The sequence below is a fragment of the Sphaerodactylus townsendi genome, linkage group LG06, assembly GCF_021028975.2.
Source record: "Sphaerodactylus townsendi isolate TG3544 linkage group LG06, MPM_Stown_v2.3, whole genome shotgun sequence".
Taxonomy (NCBI): domain Eukaryota; kingdom Metazoa; phylum Chordata; class Lepidosauria; order Squamata; family Sphaerodactylidae; genus Sphaerodactylus; species Sphaerodactylus townsendi.
Window position 1 is genome coordinate 45,183,275 of NC_059430.1, and position 22,994 is coordinate 45,206,268.

Consider the following 22,994-nt stretch of genomic DNA (forward strand, 5'->3'; position numbering starts at 1 on the left):
CTTGCCACAGCCCCGGCCCCAGTAATGCCTCGCCCCTGGAATGGCCGGCCACGCCCCCGTCGTGCCCCGCCCAGCCCCATTGGCGCTACGCCACAGTTTGAATCCCGCCACCATGGGAACCTGTTACTAAAATTTTTGGATCCCACCACTGGGTGGCATGCAAGGGAAGAGAGGGAGGGAGAGGAAAGGGACGGTGGGGGAGGCATGCAAGGGAAGAGAAGTTAGAGGGGGAAAACAGTCAGCTGTGGCATGCAAGGGAGGGGAGGCAGGGGGCCCTACATCTTGATATGACCCACCCACCCTAGCGGAGGGAAAGGGAAGGGAGGGAGGGGGCGGGGTGGCATGCAAGGGAAGAGAAGTGAGGGAGGGAGGGAAGAGAGTGAGGGGTGGCATGCAAGGGAGGGAAGGCAGGGGCCCAACATCTTGATATGACCTTCCCACCCTAGCGGAGGGAAAGGGAAGGGAGGGAGGGGGAGGGGTGGCATGCAAGGGAAGAGAAGTGAGGGAGGGGAGACAGTGAGGGGTTGCATGCAAGGGAGGGGAGGCAGGGGGCCCAGCATCTTGATATGACCCAAGGGAACGGAGGGAAAGGGAACAGAGGGAGGGGGAGGGGTGGCATGCAAAGGAAGAGAAGGGAGGGAGGGAAGAGAGTGAGGGGCGACTTGCAAGGGATGGGAGGGAGGGGCCAGGCACCCTAGATTCCCTGAATACTGCAGTTACAGTTAAGAAAACCAGGCACGCATTACTCAGGAGTAAGCTCAGTACAGCAACCATGACATACTTTGAATGGCTGCGTCGCACCCGGCCAGAGGGTTTCCTCAGAAGCGACACCCATTGCCACCAACCAAACTTACTCCCAGGTAAAGGATCATGACCAGCCAGCCTAGATGTGTGGGAGGGGTGCCTTTCCATTCCCCCCCCAAGGAATGCGGGCACACACATCACTGACATCGCACAGTATCAGGCTGCATGTTTGCATGAGCATGTACTGCTGGCCTCTGCAATTGATTTGCTGCTACTGTTCCTTTCCCATTTCACCACAATAAGCCACAGCAACGCGTGGCCGGGCCACACTAGTTTTGAATAAATAATGGCACTAGTCCATATTGAAGGAACTAGACCTGAGTTGTTCACCATGGTGGATAAAGTGGCTAACAGAGGGGACCACCAGTTGGAGAAAAGTTTATAAAGTTCAGCCGGCATACCATCCAGTTCAGGAGCTTTATTGGACTTAAGCTCTTCAATTAATGTCCTTATTTCATTCTCTGTTACAGGCGGCCACCTGGGAATGTCATTAAGCAAGGGGGGCTCATCATTAGATTTACCAATAGACCCATTTTTAAAAAAATTACAAAAATAACTAAGCCAAATCTGAGGATCAATAGTAGAAATGGTAGATGTTGAAGCACACATTCCACTGGTAACTAAGCACCAGAAGCTTCTGGAATCATTTGAATGGGCTGGCTGTATAGCCAAATTAATGAGAAGTGGAAGGCATGAATAACTAATAGGCAATGCTTCATACAGTGAGCTTGTGACAGGAACTTTAATGTTCTTAGTTGCAAATATGACAAATGTTGATAGGAAAGTAACTAAACAGACTTATTCATTCAGACTGAATGTTCTATATTTAGCAAAATCAGCTTCTATACAGAGTTATACTATTGAAAGTTATACAGGTTTGTATACAGATAGCCCCTATAGAAGTTAATACGAGCATTGAAGTCAATGGACTTGCAAGGAGCTCACTTTGGGGATGCTAGAAATATCTTCTTGTTGATAGATGATTACAGCTGCTATTCCTACTGTATATTGCTAAAAACCAAGGATCAGGCATTTACTTAGTTTAAAGAATGGCTGGCAATGATTGAGAGGAAGTTCCTCTACAAACTGGCAAGGTTACAAACTGACTGGGGAGGGGAGTTCATGGGAAATAACTTCCAAATGTGGCTACGGCACAAGGGCATTAGCCACAGATGCACGCCATCAGAAAATTGGCGTCCATTCACGCCATCAGAAAATGGGGTAGCTGAGCAAAGAATAGGACTGTTATAGGTCATGCGTGACTGCATGCTAACTTTTGGAACATTTGCGAATGTATTAATCCCAAAGCAGCAGAGAAGGAAGGGCACGCCCAAGTGGCAAAAACTGCACATTGCGGGTTACGCAGAAGGGACTAAGGGTTATCGTTTTGCTCAGGGTCATAGTAGGATAGTGCCAATTTTGAGAAACATGTTGGTTGGGAGAAAGTTCACCAGAACACAGAGGTGTTCTTGCCATCCACATGTAGTGAGCAAAACACTGATGCACAGCCACAATCCTCAATCCTCAATGGCCATGCACAACTACACACCACCTCCCAGTTTAAAGCATGAAAGGGAGAGTGATTCAGAAGGGGCTGCTAGTGGACAGGAGGAACAGTGGAAATACCCAACTTGTTCAAATACCTCCTAAAAGATTTGTTGTCCAGATTCCTCCCTGGCCACTGTGCTCACACTCTTTCAAAGGGGTTGCTCCACCCTCTTCCCACCCCCTGGCCCATCATCAAGCCTGGACTCAGCCTGTGCCTGTGCCTTTATGCAAAACTGCTCCACATATCCCTCGTAGCATGCATTGTGCATGTCCTCCAAGCCAATGCTCAGATTTTCTAGTCTAGAACAGCCGATAAAATTAGGGTCCATAATCTCATCAGCCTCTGTCAGCATGGCCAATTGGCCATGCTGGTAGGGGCTGATGGGAATTGTAGTTCCTGAACATCTGGAGAGCCGCAGGTTCCCTACCCCTGTCTTAGCCACTGTCAATCCCTCTCCCTCATTCTGCCCCTTTCCCTCAAGGTTTCGTGCCTCACATCTTGCAATTCTGCCGCTAGGTGGTCATGCCCGGGCCTCTGACGACGTACTGGCTACCTTTGCTGAGGCTAGCCCAGCTTCTCCTGGCTTCCCTGGGAGGGGCCAATGTGAAAGGCACACTGCCAGCTCGTCAGTCAACCTGCCTTCTTGGATGGCACCCACTGCCTCAGGGGCCCAATACTCACTGGATCCTGCTCTGACCCCACCCCAGGCAAAGGTGGAGGGAGGCTCCAGAGTCAGAAATGGAGGTGGTTCCAAACAATATCTAAGTTGCCATTTAGCACCAAGCATTCTAGCTTCCCCTTTTTGGCTTGGAGACTTCTAGCACTGGCATATAAAAACCTAAAACATGTTTCCATCTCCCACAACCTTTGTCTCCCTCAGCCCTTTTGTTTCCACACATCACACTCCTCCATCCTACCCTCACTTACAAGTTCTATTATGTTCCTATCAATTTTTCCATGGGTATTTACACAATCATCTTTTGGACTGGTTTGCCCAAACTGGATGTTACTCAGTTCCTGTTGGCTTCCCCACCTTGTTGATATTAAGTGCCAGCAGCCTGGTTCTCTTTTGGTTCAAGTGAAAGCCATTTTTTGGGGGAGAGGGGACTTCAACCTGTCCCAGAAAGTTCCCCTGTGCCTAACAAATTCAAACCCTTCTCCTCAACACTACTTTCTCATTCATTCCTTGTGACCCTTGATCTGTGGCTGTCTAGTTGGACCTGTGAATGGAACCAGTAGGAATTCTGAGAATACAATTTATTATTCCACCATTTTATTTATAATTCTTTTGCTGACTTTTCAGTCAAGAATTGGTTTTTAAAGTAGCTCATGAGAGTAAAAAATTAATACAAATTACAAAATTCATTAAAATTATCTTTGTAGAAGAAGTTTTCAGCTGAATTGGATCCAAATAAAAAGCCAGGGTGCCTGGTTGTTTCTTGTCTTCTCTCTGATGGCCTTGGAAATTAAAAACTTAGAACTTTAAACTAATTAAATAGTTAAAGTTAGAAGTGCTCTTTAGAGGGTTTAGCTATTTATTTCAGTCTACTTAAGTACTGTTCATACTATGTAATTTTAATTCAACTTTTAAATACAGTGTTGCACTTTAATATTGAGGTTAAAATTGTTTCACTTGTATATTTTTATTTGTAATACACTGAAACTATTTGGTCTCCATTTAGGGGAGAGTACAAAGGTTTTATTTTGTGATGCAGCTTAATGCTCGGCTCTTATACCTTGTTTTGTTTTGCTTTCCTCTTTGTTTATTGCAAAGGTGATCCTCTTTAGCAGAGTACAGAGTTTGCAAACTGAATTAAGCTGCTCTTTGCTCCATCTGGAAACTTATACGTAACCTTTATTATACATGAGCATCTCAAAGGAGAAAATACCTCCACAGGGATATTTCCATACATTAAAATGTGGCAATTAGGAAAGCTGAAGCCCCTTGGGCCTTGCTTCGAATAGTCACAATTGGAATATGGCCCTCGCATAACCGAGAGGCATGAAACTACTGAAACATATATGTGAAATAAAGTCCTTGTGTGAATCAGCCCATTTAATTAAAGTGAAATAGTCTGTTATCTGTCCTTCATCTAGCCTAACAGAAAAGATCTCTGGAGATCTCCACCTTTAACCAGATTCATATTTCCAAGGGAAACACAAGGACAATACTCCCTACAAATATGTCATGCCCCCTCTGAATTCCTAGCTTAAAAAAAAAGTCTGTAGCACTTTTAATTTAAGAAGAGAGGGCTTCTGACCTCACTAGACTTAATGGAGGCATACCTCCACATCCCAATACACCCTGCACACTGCAAGTATCTCAGGTTCGCGGTAGGAGAAGACCACCTACAGTTCAGGGCTTTACCCTTCAGCCTGGTGTCAGCACCATGAGTGTTCTCCAAGGACCTGTTTCCTCCAGTGGTTCAGTTACATCATTGAGGTGTACACATCCACCCTTATCTGAACGATCTTCTAATTCATTCAAACTCAGGCCTATGCAGACGTACGCAAGGTTCAAGATACATTCCAACACTTTGGTTTCCTAGTCAACGTCAGAAAGGGTATTACCATTCCTTCACAGCACGTGGAGCATCTAGGGGCCGTTATAGATACCTCACAAAATGCACTCTTCTTGTCCGCAAGCAAGATCCAAAACATAAAGAATGCAGCAAGGAAAGTGATAACAACCAAGAAGTCATTCCTCATGCACCTGTCCAGCCTGCTGGACCTGTTTGTTGCAGCCATAGACAGTCTTCAGTGGGCAAAGCTACACACCAGGATACTGCAATTGTTTCTGCATCTGTACCAACTGGACATTGCACTCAAGAAAGACAAGCTCTTAGTGTTTCCCACACCAGTCAAGAGCAGCCTGAGGTGGTGGACGTCCATCAACAATCTTCCCCAGGGGAAAATCTACCTGATCAAAACCTGTGTCCAAATCTTCACGGATGCCAGCCTCCAGGGCTGGGGAGCCATCCTAGACTGTCTGATTGACAGGGGAAGTGGTCCAGATCCACAAGTCAACTGCCATCAACCTTCTAGAGATGCGAGCCATTTACCTGGCCCTGCAACACTTCGCATCCGCATTCTTCACCAGTACATTCTCATAAGGACGGACAGTATAGCTGCAAAAGCTTATATAAACAACCAGGCCGGCACCAGATTGAAAGCCCTGCAAAAAGTGGCCAACAAGAGTCTGACGTGGGCAGAGAGTAATCTTTTATCAACATTAGCGGAATACATCAGCGGGGAGCTGAACACCAAGGTGGACTGGCTAAGCAGACAACAAATATCCAAAGCTGAATGGCTGCTTCATCCAGAAACGTTCAGGAAGATAACGTGCAAGTTTCTCAAGCCTCTGGTGGATCTCTTTGCTTCTCCAGGAAATGCCCAGTTGCCAAGATTCATGACCTGCTATTTTCATCCATCCATGCTGGCAGGGGCTGATGGGAATTGTAGTCCATAACATCTGGAGTGCCAAAGGTTCGCCACAACTGACCTAGATGTTAGACAATCCCTCAAGGTATTCATTCTTAGAGTCAGTAAGGCAGACAGATACCCTTTTCATTAATGTCTCAACATTGAATTTAGGGGGACCCATGTCCACCGCAGCAATTAGTTCTACATTAAAGGCCTGCATTATTGAAGCACACAAGGCAGGCAATATACCAGTCCCGGCAGGCATCACAGCCCATTCTATTCATAGTGCAGTTACCAATGCTGCTTTCAGGAAACATGCCTTGGTGGAGGAAATTTTCAGGGTGGCAATTTGGTCTTCCACGTCTTCCTTTGTCAGACACTATAAGATTCAGTCATGGGCGGCCGCACAAGCCGCCTTCAGTAGGAATGTCCTACAACATGTTCTGGAAAACTAACATTGACCCTCTCGGTTAGGGACACTGCTCTAGGAGGTCCCATGAAGATGTCCTCTGCCCCCAGGAGAATGGTCCATTGGATACTCACCGTGAAGGGCCCTTCTCCTGGTAGGCAAGGAGGACAGCTTGGTCTTCCCTGTCATAGTTAGTTTCCAGTTTATGTTTAATGGTTGTCGTTCCTTTTTCTTGTTCCTGTTCCTGGTTCTTGTTGTTAAGTTTCTTCCTGTTCCAGTAATATGTTCCCAGTAGGCTACTGCTCAGCCAATGGGATACTGAGCAAAATGGTCCCCGGACTTCGGACAGGAAGTGAAAAAAAACATTTTTCCTGCCTCCCAGAGATGGGGTGTGGAATTACCCATGAAGATGTCCTCCTTGCCTACCAGGAGAAGGTGAATATCCAATGGACCATTTTATCATGAAAGGACAAAAGGCTAAGGGATATATCTAGGCAGATTAAACCACTACCATTTATCACTTCAGAAAAATGATCTAAATAATTCTCTAAACATGAGACTATTCCCTTAATACACAGTAATGGGCTTTCCCCCCACTGCCTAATAATCATACACATCTTCCTCATATAAGGAAATAAGTTCTAGGTTAGAGAAAGTGATTTATAGGCAGATATAATTTAGAAATTTCCTGCTTTACTAATATTAGGGCACTAATATAAGGGCATTGCTATCTCCACTTTCCCAGCTTTCCCTGCACAGTTTTGTAACCTACTCCTGTGTCTTAAACCTTGCAATGTTTCTGGAGAGAAGAATTAGGTACTCTCATTATATCTATGAAAGAATATGAACATAGGCAAAGCACTTTTTCCTAGATCATTGCTGATGTGCCATATTACGTATGGCTCCTTCCAAGACTTCATTGCATGTGACAGTTGCATGTGTAAATTGGAGCAGAGGCAGTAATCTGGCACTAACATTTCAACTATATGTAGCCCTATGTGTTTGGTTCCCAGTGGAGTTTATGGGTATCTGCAGGAGGTGTCTAAGAGGAAGAAAGGTTTCTGCAGAAGGAATGTTATGTGGAGATTACAGAGTAGTCTGTGGAGAAGCCAAAAGCCAGATGTACTCTCTAGAGAACTATAGCAACAGAAGGAGCAGCATCACAGAGAACCAGTTAAGCTGCTGGAAGGAATGAGTGTGAGATAGAAAACCACCACCTTTGTGTTGCCTGTGCTTGAGTTTTTATGTGTGTGGCCCCATTTAACCACTATCTTTCACTCATTGTCGCAGGGCCAGTAAGACAGAGCTGTTCCGCCAGGCTTATGGTTGAAGCAGTTCCACCAGATTTACAGTTGAGGCAACTATGGGTTTTCCATCAGTCTGATCTCCCTCTTCCCTCTTTTATATTATAACTATATCAGTGCCGTCAGAATTAGAATGTTTTCAAATGCTTTAAATTGTTTCATTTGTATTTATGCAGGTTTTATGTGTTAGTGGACATGTGAGCCACCCTGAGCCCATCAGGAGACGGGTGGCTCACAAGGCTAGTAAAATAAGTAAATAGTTTTTAATTCAGAGTTAAGATAAAGCTTTGGGAGGGAAGGCAGCATGGTATAGCCCAACTTTATCAGATCTCCGAAGCTAAACAGGGTTGATACCTGGATGGGAAACCACCAAGGAAGACTCTGCAGAGGACTTGCCTTGAAAGCTCCTTGGGTGCCATAAATTGACTGTGACTTAATGGTACTATACATGCACACAAGTTAAATCTTTATTTATTTGAAAATGGCAATGTGTCAAATGATCATTCCATAAAGCAACAGCAGGGTCAGTAAATAAAAGGTTGTGAATCCCCTGGTCGGGGACAAGGGATCCTCCATTCCTCATTCTTGTTTCCTATCATTACTTGAAGCATGCAAATGCTCATTCACAAATACTATTTTTAAAAGCAAGTAATTCTTTCACAGCATAGCTATTTTTTCTGCAGTAAAAACTATCATGCTGTTCCGGGGAGTTAGCGTGTAGCATTATGAGTGTTGCTTTGGGGACAGGATGACTGCAGAGTTAAAGTAGGTCATGCTGTTTTCTTTCTGAAGAAATCCAAGTCACAAGAAGATATCATCACCATTGTTGGATCAGACCAACAGTTCATTCAGTCAAGCATCATATCCTAGACACTGGGAAGATTAAGTTCCACTGAATCCCCCAAAAGGGCCCAGACCATATCTTTGTAATATGGAAAGGACCATCCAGTGCTGCTCAGGCATAAGACAGTGTTTTTAATTCTTCAAACTTCACTCCATTTTGCTACTTTTAACAGGGTTTTTGTTATTATATTTTATTGGAACACATTTATCTTTGGCCTTATATTAGAAAAAAAGATACTGAATCAACATACTTTTTCTGCACATAGTAATGATGCCTGATGTATTTTATCCCTTGTTTTATTTGAACTTTTGAACAGCTTTTCAACATGATTTATTTAAACTATAGTGATAAAACTGAGCTTGTGCTTTCTTTTCAGCATCTGGCGAGGACCAAATATAAACTGCACAGATAGTTCGGGGTACAGTGCTTTACACCATGCAGCTTTGAATGGACACAAGTAAGTGCTGCAACTGCCATATTACGTTGTAATTATTTTGTATCATGCTTATGCTTGTAGTAGCTGCATAAAATTAAGCAATGGTGATTTTTATGGGAGCTAAATATGCAATAAAGTGTCCCATTGCACACAAATCACTGAAAATGCTTGCAAAATGTTTTCAATCCCCTCCCCCCGCCCCATTTGTTTGCACTCATCCCCTCAAAACAATTCCTGGCTGTCCTTTGTGGTCACTCTAGTTTTTAAAAATGTCCATGGAGCTGATGCTACAAGGCTTCAGAGCTGCAATTCTCTAGGGGTCATGTCTTTCTAGCTTCGAAGACACGACCCCTCGAAATAAAAAAAAAACTGATGAAAATACAGCAGGAAGGTCTGCGCAAGCTCAGAAAAAGGTGCTGACGAGGAAGACTGGAAGGTGTGGGAAAAGTGAAAGAGATCACACAGCAAGTGACAACGTTTTCAAAATGTTTTCATAAAAAGAATCCCTAGGAAGCAGCATGCAAATAAAACTTCTTGAGGTTGGAAATTAAACATTTTAAGCTGAAAACATTGTGAAACTCTATGGAGGAAACATTTTATTCCATTTGATTTCAGTAGGCCTTTGACAAGGTTCCCCTGACATTTGGCAAGCAAGCTAGTAAAATGTGGGGTAGACAATGCTACAGTTAAATAGATTTGTAATTGGTTGATTGATCGAACTCAAAGTGTGCTCACCAACGGCTCATCTTCAACTTGGAGAGAAGTGACTAGTGGGGTGCCAGAGGGTTCTGGCCTGGTCCCAGTACTGTTCAATATTTTTATCAGTGACTTGGATGATGGATTAAAGGGCATACTAATCAAATTTGCAGATGACCCAAAATTAGGAGTACTAATACAAAATTAGGGTAGCTAATATCCCAAGCTACAAGGTCAGAATTCAAAATGACCTTGACAGATTAGAGAGTTGGCCAAAACTAATAAAATGAATTTCAACAGAGATAAATGTAAAACCTTATATTTAGGCAAAAAAGAAAAAAAAAGAACAGATATGACTTGACAACAGTATATGTGAAAGGGATCTAGGAGTCTTTGTAGACTACAAACTGAACATGAATCAGCAGTGTGATGCAGCAGCCAAGAAAGCCAATCTAATTCTGGGCTACATCAATAGGAGTATAGTGTCTAGATCAGGGGTCTGCAACCTGCGGCTCTGGAGCCTCATGCGGCTCTTTCGTCCTTGCACTGCGGCTCCGCGTGGCTTGGGTCCTCTCAGCCTCCTTTGGAGAGTCGGCCTAAGGGTTAATGGGAAAGAGTCCCCGTTCCTAGAGACGCACAGCCCAAACCTATCCCAAGCCACTTCCAGTTTCTCTGTCCCAGCTGCCTGGTTGGCTGATACCGGTGATGACGGGACAGGGCGCAGGCGGACCACTGCTGGTGGATCCTCCTGAACAGGTGAGCGGCAAAGGGCAAGAAATGGGAGGGAGTTGCAGGAGTGCAGATTTTCAGTGTAATCCTAACCTCAGTCCACCTGCCCTTGAATGGGGGTCAGGGGTTGACCCTGCTTTGGGTGGCCTCATTTCCCCCTCCCCCGGGTCCTTCTTGGGGGGTGGGACCATATGGGAACCCCAGCACCACTACCTTGGGTTGCAGACCCCCTCCCAGCAGCCCCACTGAGCTCCAGGGGCTTTCCTAGTGGATGGCAGCCTGGCTGAGTCCAGGTGAGAAATACGATGTCAGCTTTTAAAGGAGTTATTACCTGCAGCCCTGCAATGTTGCACCCGTCGGGGCTGTTTGATGGGAAGGCGGGGGTGGGTGGGAATTTTGCTTCTGCATTGCCAAGGAGGGCAGGAGTGCATGGGGAAAGCCTTGCACGTGGATCTTGGAAGGTTTACTTCAGAGCAAGCCATTGGAGGGTAAGCTTGTAGATCTTGGAAGGGAGAAAGGCCGGGATCATCCTCAGCCATGGTTGTCATGGGTTGCCAATTCCTGGTGGGCAAATCCCAGGACATTTGGGGGTCGATTCTCAGAAGCTGTGGCTTTTGGGACCAGGGCAGGGGCCATGCTCAGTGAGGAATTTGGCTGTCGAGTCCACCCTCCATGGCAGACATTTTCTCGGGGTGGTGGAGAAGTTCAACCCCCCCGGAAGTTGACAACCCCATTAAAGGCATCAATTTTGATCCACCATCCAAGTGGAATTTGAAGGGGTTCTTTTTGGGGGCATAATCAGTGCCTTTCAACACAAGAAAAGAGAAATGTGTGAAACGGGGGTTCTATTGCTCGTCATTTGAATCATGTACAAAACAACAGGCTTTTTATCCCCCCCCCCTTTTTTTTGCTTTGATGGGTAAAAATGGGCCCCAAAGAAGGGAACTTCTCCCTGCATGAGAATATATACAGTGTTATCTTCATTTTAGATGTCAAAAAGTATTTGCGGCTCCAAGTGTTTTCTTTTTTATGGAAAATGGGTCCAAATGGCTCTTTGGGTGTTAAAGCTTGCCGACCCCTTGTCTAGATCAAGGGACATAATAGTATCACTCTATTTTGCATTGGTCAGACTTCACCTGGAATACTGTGTCCAGTTTTAGGCACCACAATTCAAGAAGAATATTGACAAGCTGTAACATATCCAGAGGAGAGTGACCAAAATTGAAAATATCTGGATTTCATGCCCTGTGAGGAGTGGCTTAGGGAGCTAGGGTTGTTTAATCTGAAGAAGAGAAAGTTAAGGGGTGACATGATAGCCACATTGAAATATTTGAAGGGATGTCATGTTGAAGATGGAACAAGCTTGTTTTCTGCTGCTTCAGTGACCAGGACAACAGTAATGGATTCAAAGTACAGGAAAAGAGATTCCACCTAAACATTAGGAAGAATTTCCTGATGGTAAGGGCTGTTCAACAGTGGAATACACTGCCTCAACGTGTGGTGGGGTCTCTTTCTTTGGGGGGTTTTAAACAGAGGCTGGATGGCCTTCTGTCAGGAATGATTTGATTGTGTATTCCTGCATGGCAGGGGGTTGGACTTGATAGCCCTTGTAGTTTCTTTCAACTCTATGATTCTATGAAAATTGGACTCAGTTGCCGTGGAAGCATATCAGTCAGAGCACTGGCATTTCAAAATCCAGTTATTATGCCATTATATGACAGTATCACCTATTTCCCAGGAGAAAAAGTCTCCTTACCTGGATCAGTTGTCAGAGACTGGTTGGGAAAATTCCTGGAAGAGGATAATGACTGACTGAGCAGTGAACAAATGCAACATGGCAGAAAACATTTGCCAGGCTAGAACAATAACTGTAATCTGTTTTCTGTTAAAATGTTAATCTGTGGTGTTTGGATATTTGAAAGCACAGAACAAGAACTGAAAGTATTTAGAAAAGGAACCCCCTCAATTTCTTCTTGATAACCTTTCTCCAGTAGGCGTAGGAAGTCTGCGATGGGTATTCCTGTGCTCTGCTACCAGGAGGCAGGATCTTTTGAACGAAGTGCTTCCCGTTGACCCCGGTGTCAGGGTTCATTCCCCAGTTGACTTCCTGCCTTTACAGGAGTGCAAGGCTTTTTTCAGAGCTCCTCAGCAAAGTCCTAGAGCTCAAACCTTTTTTAGCTTCCCTTATCCTTTTTTTCTTCGTGTGTTTGTCTCCCTTCTCCCCCCCCCCTTTTTTCATTACCACCTCCCTTCCATCTCGTGTCTTCACGAGGGAGCCGGGATCGTCAGCAGCCTCTCTGTGTGGAGAGGAGCGGCAGCCATTTCGAGGCAGCCTCTCTGTGGAGAGGAGCGGCAGCCATTTCGAGGCAGCCTCTCTGTGGAGAGGAGCGGCAGCCATTTCGAGGCAGCCTCTCTGTGGAGAGGAGCGGCGGCCATTTCGAGGCGCCGTCTAACGCTTCTTTTGGCGCGCAGAGCCCTCGGCTCGTCAGCGCCTCAGCCGCTTGTTTTTTGGCGCGATCAACACCTTGACGCACCGGCGCTTTGCACGGGCGCCATTTTGACGGCCGCATTGCTTTACCGCGCAACGCTCAGAGGGCTCCTTTTCAAGCGGCAGCACTAATCGGGCGGCAAAAATGGCAGATGGACGTTTCTCTCCCGAGAGACAAACCTTTACACGAACGGCTGCTGAGTCTACTCGTGCATCAACTGCCAGAGCTTCCTCCACCCAGTCAGAGGCGGGCAGGAACACTCCTTCAGGAGACGCAGTCTCTCAGTCCAGCCGTCAGTTGCCCCCCTCTGGGCGCTCTAAATCGGCGGACCAACCACCCCAAACGCAAAAGGGCTCTGGCTCTAAACGCGCGGGGGATCCTGTCACCACTCAGGGGCAAAAGGCGACCAAAAAACGCAAACATGTTGAAAATGAAGGGCAGCAGACAACTGAATCACGGGCAGCAGACGGCATTGAAAATGAAGGGCAGCAGACGGCAAGTAACCGTCTCAGGTGGAAATACTGATGTGGGGCATTCCAACCCCACTGCCTTGCAGGAGGGAGGGCAGGTCAACCTCTCTGAGATTCCAGATGCCTGGAGTTCTATCTCCCCCTTGCAATTTGCTAACTTGATTATTCAGCAACTTAATCATCCACAGGGTACTCCTGTACATGAGCCGGACTGTCCAGCCAGGGCTAACCACCCTTTACAGGCCCATCAATCAGACAGTGATGCAGAAGTTAGCGAGGGGGAATGTATAGAAGAGGAGGAGAAGTTTTCTGACACTGAAGAGACTCAGGTCGAATCAAGTGATCAGACCCCAAGATTTTTCAAGATTGAGGACCTGCCTTTCCTCATATCTAAAACCATTTCTGCCCTGGATTTGCAGGACTCTGCAGAGGCAGAGGAGGTTCCCAATTCCCAACAAGCTTATCAAGGGCAGTCCCAAGGGGAACCAGGACTATTTCCCCCAGGATGGAACAGATAAATGTTGCTTCCCCATCCCAGAAGCCTTTGAAAAGCGCATCAGGAAAGAGTGGCAGAACCCTACAACCAGCAAAAATGCCCCACCCTTAGCCAAGAAGCTTTACGCCCTCCCAACTTATGTACACAAATCTCTACAAGTTCCCTTAATTGATGCACCCATCGCCTCCATTCAATCAGGTAGCTTAGTCTCTAGAGACGGGGATGGTTCCATCAAGGACCCCCAAGACAGGAAGGCAGACGTGCATCTCAAGAGGGCACATGACTGCCTAGCCATGTCCATGAAAGCACTCCTCCCATCTGCCACAGTAGCTAGAGCTCTTCTGGCTTGGATCAAGAGAATTTCCGAACTTCTCCCACCTGAACACAGAGCCATTAAGGAGGGGGTTGATAGGGTCAGAATAGGTGCCTCCTTCCTAGTGGACTCCACCCTGGACGCCCTGGCCATGGCAGCCAGATCAATGGCTCATTCTGTTGCAACCAGACGCACCATATGGCTGCGTTCCTGGAAAGCAGATGCTCTGTCCAAGGCAGCAGTTACGGGCTACCACTTCCAGGGGGAGAAGCTCTTCGGTCAAGAACTAGACCAAATCTTAATTAAAGACAAAGAGGATAGGAGAATACTCCCACGCTTCGTCCGGCAGGACGGTTCCTCCTATAGGGGCTTCTTCAGATCCTTTCGTGCCTTTCGCTCCTTCCCCCGTAATGGGGACAGAAATAGGTTGCTTCCCCATCCCAGAAGCCAACTGGCAGCAACAATAGGTCCAACTGGCAGCAACAATACCAACCACGTGGGGCATCTAGAAGGGGATCCTTTCGTCCCTTCAGAAGAGGTGATAGATTTTCCAAGTCCGACAAGGCAAACAGACAATGACTGCACACAGATCCCGGTAGGGGGGAGACTGTCCCACTTCAGTCTACAATGGGAACAATCACCTGCAGATGCCTGGGCAAGGGAGGTAGTACACTCAGGTTACACCATAGAGTTCCTACACTTTCCAAACCACCGCTTCTTTCCATCCCCTCTAAGCTCCATCCCAGAAAAGAGACGCAGAACTCTGAATGCAATACAACACCTACTCTCCATACAAGCCATCGAACATGTACCTGCACACCACAGACACATGGGAGTGTACTCTCACTTTTTTACGGTCCCGAAAAAATCAGGGGACTGGAGGGCCATCCTCAACCTTCAGTATGTAAACCAACACGTGAGGGTCGCCAAATTCAAGATGGAGACGCTGCGCACCATCGCAGCATCCATCAGAGAAGGAGAATTCCTCACTTCTCTCGACCTCACGGAGGCATACCTACATGTCCCCATCCATCCAAGTCACAGAAAGTTCCTCCGCTTCTCGGTAGACCAGGAACACTTCCAGTTCAGGGCGTTGCCGTTCGGGCTCGCATCTGCTCCCCGAGTGTTCTCCAAAATTCTGTTACCTCCCATAATTCACCTACGTCAGCAGGGAATCCACGTCCACCCTTATTTGGACGACATACTAATTCGATCCAACACCAAATCCAAAGCATTGGCAGACGTCCAACTAGTGAAACACACTCTCCAACAATTCGGCTTCCAAATAAACGAGTCCAAAAGCTCACTCAGACCCACACGCAGAATGGAGCACCTAGGTGTAATTGTAGACACAAGATTAAACTCTCTTTTCCTCCCGAGGCCCAAAGTTCAGAGAATCCAGAAAGAAGTCTCTCTTCTCATATTCAGAAAATAACTGTCCCTAATGCACCTGGCGAGCATCCTAGGTCAGATGATAGCGGCCATCGATGCCGTTCAATGGGCAAGGATGCACGCAAGACCCCTACAGGCCTTTCTACGCCAGTACCAATGGGACATCACCCACAAATTGGACAAACAGATAGCCATTCCTCCCTCTCTGAAATCCAAACTCACATGGTGGACCAGACAACACAATCTCACCCAGGGGAAGACCTACCTAGTCCGAGAACGGATTCAAATCTTCACAGACGCCAGTCTAACCGGCTGGGGGGCCACCCTGGGGTCCCAGATGGTTCAGGGACATTGGTCACAATCGCAGAAAACCCTCCACATCAACCTATTAGAGACCCGCACGATCCTCCTAGCTCTCCTCCACTTCAAGGACCAGATTGCTCATCAACACGTGTTGATCAGAACGGACAATATAGCTGCGAGGGCATACATAAATCATCAAGGAGGATCCAGATCCCATCTTCTCCAGAAGGAGGCAGACAAGATCATGGACTGGGCCGAGGCAAATCTGCTGTCCATTCAAGCAGAGCATATCAAGGGACACCTGAACGTCACTGCGGATTGGCTCAGCCGACAAACCTTGGACAATGCAGAATGGGCACTACTACCGGAGGTCTTCCAGCAGATAATGAGTTACTTTCCCACTCCAAAGATAGACCTCTTTGCCTCTCCAAACAACGCCCAACTACACCAGTTCATGTCCCGTTACTTCTGCCAGGCAGCAATGGCAACCAACGCCCTCACAGCTCCCTGGCCTCAGGAGACCCTTTATGCCTTCCCACCCATCCCCCTCCTACCAAAATTCCTGAGACGGCTGTTTCAGGAACAGTCATTAGTGATCCTAATAGACCCATACTGGCCGCGCAGACCATGGTTCTCCACGATCCTAGAACTAGCAGTAGGAGAGCCGATCCCCCTGCCCTCCAGACCAGACCTACTCACACAGGGCCCAGTGTGGCATCCGGACCCGGACAGGTTACATCTAACCACATGGCTATTGAGAGGGCAAGGTTAGAGAAGAAGGGTTACTCTACTCAGGTTGTACAGACCATCCTAGACTCTAGACGCAGGTCCACCACCAGAATCTATGACTACACCTGGAAGGTGTTTACACGATGGGCCTCCAGTAGACAGGTGAACCCTGAAAAACCGGGGCTGGCTCACATCTTAGAATTCCTCCAGGGAGGGGTGCAAGGGGGCCTTAGAGCATCAACACTCCGCAGGCAGCTGGCAGCGCTTTCCACGGTTTGGCCCAAAATTAAGGGCCACCGCGTCTCGGTACACCCAGATATCCTGCGGTTCTTGAAAGGTGTCTCCCAAACTCAAACACCAAAAGTTCACAGGCTCCCCTCCTGGAACCTACACACGGTACTATTGGCTCTCACCAGATCCCCCTTTGAACCAATTCGGACAATACACCTCCGTTGGTTGAGGATGAAACTCTTATTCCTTGTGGCATTAACTTCAGCCAGGAGAGTTTCAGAGATAAGATCGCTTAACATCTCCCCCGCATGTTGTACAATCCATCCAGACAGGGTCACCCTAAGATCGGACCCTTCCTTCCGACCCAAAGCTGCTTCCAGCTTTCACCTAGGGCAAGAGATAGTGCTCCCAGTTTTCTATCCCAAACCTGCCAACGATAGGGAAAAATTGTGGCACAAATTAGATGTACGCAGATCCCTAAAAATGTTTCTGCTACGCACGGAAGATATCAGAACTTCCAACAGCTTATTCATCAATGTGACTCACCCCAGATTGGGTGATCAAATGTCGGGTGCGGCAATAAGCAATGCCATCCGCACCTGCATTTCGGAGGCTTACGCTTCCACCAAATTATCAGTCCCGACTGGAATTACGGCTCACTCTGTCCGTTGTGCTGCCACTAACGCAGCTATTAGACAACAAATACCAGTCGAGGAAATTTGTAGCGCGGCCATCTGGTCCTCATCATCTACTTTTGTCAAACATTACAGGTTGGATTCTTGGTCTGCAGTCCAGACTGCCTTCGGCACCAAGATTCTGGACCTGGTCAAGGAAAACTGAATTTCCCACCCAGGGAGCAGGGACACTGCGTTGTAGGTCCCATCGCAGACTTCCTACGCCTACTGGAGAATCGGCTATTGGTTCACTTACCGTGAAGAGCCTTTCTCCAGTACGGCGAAGGAAGTCTCGGCCCTCCCTCAGAACAGTTTTCCGGCCAGGACAGAAGTTCAACCTCTAGTCAGTTCCCCAATAGTTAGGGGGTTTATGTTAATTAGTTTGTTGAAGATTGTTTTTCTTGAGTGTTGTTTGTTCAGACTATGTGGTCAATTCGCAACTGGGGAATGAACCCTGACACCAGGGTCAACGGGAAGCACTTCGTTCAAAAGATCCTGCCTCCTGGTAGCAGAGCACAGGAATACCCATCGCAGACTTCCTTCGCCGTACTGGAGAAAGGCTCTTCACGGTAAGTGAACCAATAGCCGATTTTGTCAGTTATTTTAAAGGAAAATCTGGAAATGTTGGGGAGCATTGAAAAAGTCCAAATGGGAAATGCATGGAATACTTTTTAAGATAAAATTTTATGTCTCAACATGATGACAAGTTTTATGTAAGATAGTCTAGAAATAATTCTTGTTTATATTGCTTGATAAAAAGTACATACTACGTACATTTCAATTTCTTCCCTAATGTCTGTGTGTCATTCTCCCCTTCCCCTATGCAAAACTAGGCTGTGTTAATGTTGCATCTCTAGTAGTTCTTCATTAAGAGACTTCTGTTAGATGGAACTGAATTATTTAGCTTCCATGCAAATCATTCCTTGGAGGAGATAGTCAAGATGAAGTTACTGTAAAGTAATTGGTCTTCACAGTCATGTCAAAAGAAAAACATTCTAAGCAATTCATTCTTTTCCAAGGCAAGTAATCAAAGCTTCTTTCTCCCTGTTACTGGAAACAATATCAGGTGCATCTGGAGGCATCAATGGAGACAACAGGCTGTGGCAACATCATCATTCAAGTGTACAACTACTGAATAAAACCAGGCATGAGCAATGGTGATCATGTCTCTTGCCTCTGCTGGGTTCTACTATCCATGTAATAGCTGAATACTTCCATGAATTTGTAAGCCATTCCATCAAGGATGAAGATACAGTGTCCCTGGCTGACAGCCAAGATCAGGCCAAGCGGGAACTGACCCTTAATGTTGGAAGTGGAGATTAGGCTTAGTGATTTGGTAAACCCGAATCGCAGAAAAAAAAACACAACAAAGCCATATTGGCTTCTTACAGGTTTTTCTTTTACTGACTAAAACCCACAGAATACACCTGGGTTATTCAACTTGTTTGACTTTCTCTCTCCCCCTCTTCTTGGAAACCAGCAGAGGAAGGAAGAAAGAGATAGATCGTGCATGGACCAGCAAGATCTACCTGCCTCCCATTCACTGCTGGGGCAGTTCTCTCTTTCCCACAGTTTCCCGAACTCTCGAGGCCTTGGGATACGATGCGGGAGGGGAGAACTGAAAAATTTTGGATTTAGTTTTTTTTTACCTGAATACTGTCAGTAATACCTGGGTAAACCTGATGGATATTGGCTTTATTTGGTTTTACTGATAATTTTTGGATTAAAAGCCTGAACCTGAAATTTACCAATATTTTAATCAATGCTCAAGCTTAGTGGAGACTTACTGCAATGCACTGTCCAAGACTTACCATGAACTAGTTTGATGAACTGTTGAACTAGCAGTGGCTGAGGCACAATTGAGGTATTATAAAGTAAGACACTATTAGGGAGATTTTGGTACCTAATCCTGTCAAGACTCAAGGAGTAGCATCTTTGTCCTGTTTACAATTTGAGAAGGGAAGGTCCCAGGCTAGAGGCATGAACTTCTCTGCTTGGTCCAGGCTTCAGCCTTGACTCTCCATCTCCTTTGTTCTCTTGGTCATAGGTCATGCTTTGGGGAGGGGAACTAGTGGCAGAGGCAGCCACTCCTGTGGTTCTTAAACTGGCTCCACCAGAATCTTTGTCTTTTGAATGGGAACCTAGTTGTTACAGAGATGGAAGGGAGTCTCCTCAGGGCAAGGGCTCTCTGATGTAGAAGGGACCATAGGAAGTACTTCTCTTCTTGAGACTTTTCCTTTTGAGGAATCCTCCAACAAAGATGGCCCTGACTCTGTCATCCACTTCATGCCCCTGCTTACATGTGATGGGGCACATTTCTGGGGATATTTCTGGTGGAGCATGGAATGGAGCATGTATGTCTGCAGCTGCTTCTCATCACTATTCCACTGGCCCATAATCCTTCCAGTCTATGAGGTACTGGAGTCATTTTGCAGGAAATGATAATGGGAAATGGTTTCTTTGCAGGCTATTGAAAATCTGCTGTGTTAGCTACTTGGAATTGTTACACTTTAGTTTAAATGCAGTTGCAGCAATAGATCTCACAGTTTAGAGACATTCTTGTATATTATATCATATTAAGGATCTGATAATTTGTGCCTTTGCCCTAAGGTCACCTGTTCATACTTAGTTTTAGAACAAGGCATAGAAACCTCTGTACACCATTTTTAGCGGCTATTTATGTTAAAGTTGTTTTAAGCTATTCTTCAACCTTATTGTGTGTCAGTGGATCCAGAAGGAAGCTCCTGAAACTGCAATAATTGAATAAACTTGGCCCATTTTTATTTCTCAGCTGTGGTGTCAGCTCTCCTTATTCTGCATCTGTAGGCAAATATTGCAGAAATGTCCACAGTCATAAATGCTTAAGAGCCCAAGCTGCTCTGACAGGTGTTGTGGTGAAAGGCATCTGTAAGGCAGCTAAATGGTCCATACATTCAAAGTTCAGTGATTTTTATTCTGTAAATGTGCTTTTAAGCTGCTGAGGGAAAAGTAGTGCTGTATTTTTATGCTAATTGAAAGTCAGCTCTGTCGGGGGACTGCACAAGACCTTTTTACCTGTAAATGGCATTCTTTGAGTGCCTCTTCCCATTTTCTCCAGCATAGAGGTCCTTGCCCTGTGTTGGCACTTCCACCATAGCTCATTCAAAAAGTAATACATATTCCCCTTCCTGTCATTTGAGAGAAGGTGGAAGAATTTTCTAGAAAGGACAGAGCATGAACTACATGCCCTGGAAGAACTCTAGAAAATTTGACTGTGCATTGTTTCCATTGTGTGTTTGCATAGAATCACTCAGCAGCTGATACAGGTAAATGGAGCCTTATCTTTCTTTACAAATGGGTCCTCTTCATATATTAGGATAAATACTTGCACATTGCTTTAATAAAATATTAAATTTATGTTTGCATTTTAAATGTTTTCAAATAATTTAGTAAATGACTTCCCTACTCCTGGCTCTATGAGAATGGTTCTGTTTAAATGATTTAATGACATCCATAGCATGTAACTAGCAAGTGAGGTGTCAAAATTGCATTAATTATTGCAAAAGTAATAAATTATGTTTTTTATGGGTAAGTGGACATTTGATGTCAAAAAAGTTACTGAGGAAAAGAGATTAGTATCTTTTATTATGTAGAAGAGATATATCTTTGAACATTATGATTACATCTTATTGAATTAATAAGTAGTATAATAAGTAATATAAAGTAATAATAAGTAATTTATCCATACAATTGTTCCACCAGCATCCAAGTTTTTCTGGATACTTTTTATAAAGTTTTAATTTGTGGTAATAACAAATACATCTTTCCCTTAATCAGTGACAGCTTTTGTTCCACTTTATTATTCTTCTTCCTCTTATACTTTATTTGTTCATTTGGGTCATTTTATGTTGCTGTTCTCCTGGGAGGTACTGATGATTTGTCTTACACACTCTACAGTATTGTTTAAGTTTAATTCAGAAATTTCAGTAAACTTAATTAAGTAATTCTTCTGTTACAGTAAACAGAAAAAAGTCTTGCAGAATCGTAAGTATTGACAATTTAATGACATGAACTTTTGTGAACTAGCTCCCACTTCATCAGATACTTGAAATATTAGTTATCAGTTTGCAGGTATGACCAGTACAAACCAAATAAAGGGAGGGTTGCGTGTACATATTTTAATAAAATAAGATCAAAAGGCACAGCAATCCAACAGTTATGTATATTACATTACTTTGCAGACCACAAATGATATAGAAGAAAGAGTAAAAGATTCAATCAGATTGTGAGCTATAAACAACTCGTAGTGAATTACAACAACTCGTAGTGAATTGTCAAGACAAGATGAATATTGTGCATAAACTTCTAATGAGGGACAATTTTTAGGGTAGGGACAGGCAGTCCAATCCAGATTGGGAGAGGGTCAATTGTGCTGTGGGAACAGAAGAGGGCAGTGTCAATATGTTTGTTCCCTCCACCGGCATAAGGGGCATCCATGCTGGTGGCAGGAGCAAAAACACCACTGTCCTGCTCCCTTGCAGTTCCATGGTGGGCAAACCCAGATGTCTGGGCTTCTGTGGAGCTATGCTGGCATCCAAGTGGACCAGGGCATTCCTGAGGGTGGAACCAACTTTAGTTGGCATCCTCCAGTGTTCTGACTGTGAACGCCAGCCCCTGACCCTGCAGTCTTATGCTGCATGAAAGTGTGGCATAACTCTGCTTGTACTATTAGGCAGTTTGGGCTGCCAGAGGGATTTAAACTTTCCCTCCTTTTCATGCTGCCTGAAGTGTCCCTGGAGGCAATGCAGTATTGCATTCATGGCACCATCCCCAGTTGCTTCCCCCTCATCCCGGATTTCAGTGTTAACTATTCTCACTCTCTGCTGAACTCAAGTTTGATCATATAAAATATGTATATGACTCCCAATTTTTGAACAAGACTTGTATTAAATACATACACTTGTATTTGAGTTTTGTATAATTGGTTATCAAGAGTATATTTTTGAACTATTAACATTAATATTTCAGAATACAGTACACTTTCTATGTGGAACATGCAGTAGAATGATAATTTTAGTGCTGTCCTTGGTGATGTTAGTTAGGAATTGCAGGCCTGTGCATCAGCTATTTCCTCCATTTTCCTTTTGAAAACTACATCTACCCATTACAGTCACTGGAATATGGACCTGTGGTGTTGGTTAGCAGTATCCAACTGAAAAGTCTGATTTTTCAGAACTGCAGTTACAAATACATAATCCTTTAGACAAGTGGATATTGAGGTTATCCATTAGTTTGTAATCTTGCAAGATTAAAAGAATTTATTTTTCAGGCATAGTATTAGCTAGAGTTGACTCATAGTAATCTAGACATACTTTCCCATTGATTTTTTTTCATGAAAACTGTAATATATGAAGCTGCCTTCCTAAGGGTCCTAAGAGGGAATAGGAGAGGAGCAAAGCAGAGAGACAAGGGTGGATGTACAATAGGGAAGGAAAGGGAAACAGAGAAATGTGTAAAGCAGAGAGCGAGGGAAGGGAGGTGTTTAATAGAATACTGTGGAAAAATAGGGGAGAGAAAAACAAAAGGATAGCTGAGGAGAAACTGGTGATGCAGAAAAAAAATCACCAGACCTAGGGGATATTTTTTACCAGAGTTATTGTTTGGTTTTTGAAACATCCAAAGTTGTTTTGCAAGCTTGTGGACTGTTGACCAGAAAGCCAGGGA

General features: G+C 45.1%; 1 protein-coding gene across 15 annotated transcripts in view; it reads left to right on the top strand.

The window, feature by feature from the left end:
* ANKS1B (ankyrin repeat and sterile alpha motif domain containing 1B) overlaps positions 1–22,994 on the top strand; it is a 462,906-nt gene that overhangs the window by 12,871 nt on the left and 427,041 nt on the right. For 12 of the 15 annotated variants that reach the window (XM_048500513.1, XM_048500514.1, XM_048500506.1 and 9 more), the window contains exon 2: positions 8,710–8,790. In XM_048500513.1, the coding sequence (XP_048356470.1) occupies positions 8,710–8,790 (81 nt within the window). Of the gene's footprint in view, positions 1–8,709; positions 8,791–21,288; positions 21,315–22,994 lie in introns of those variants that run through there. The other 3 variants (XM_048500516.1, XM_048500517.1, XM_048500518.1) reach the window with 3 other exon arrangements.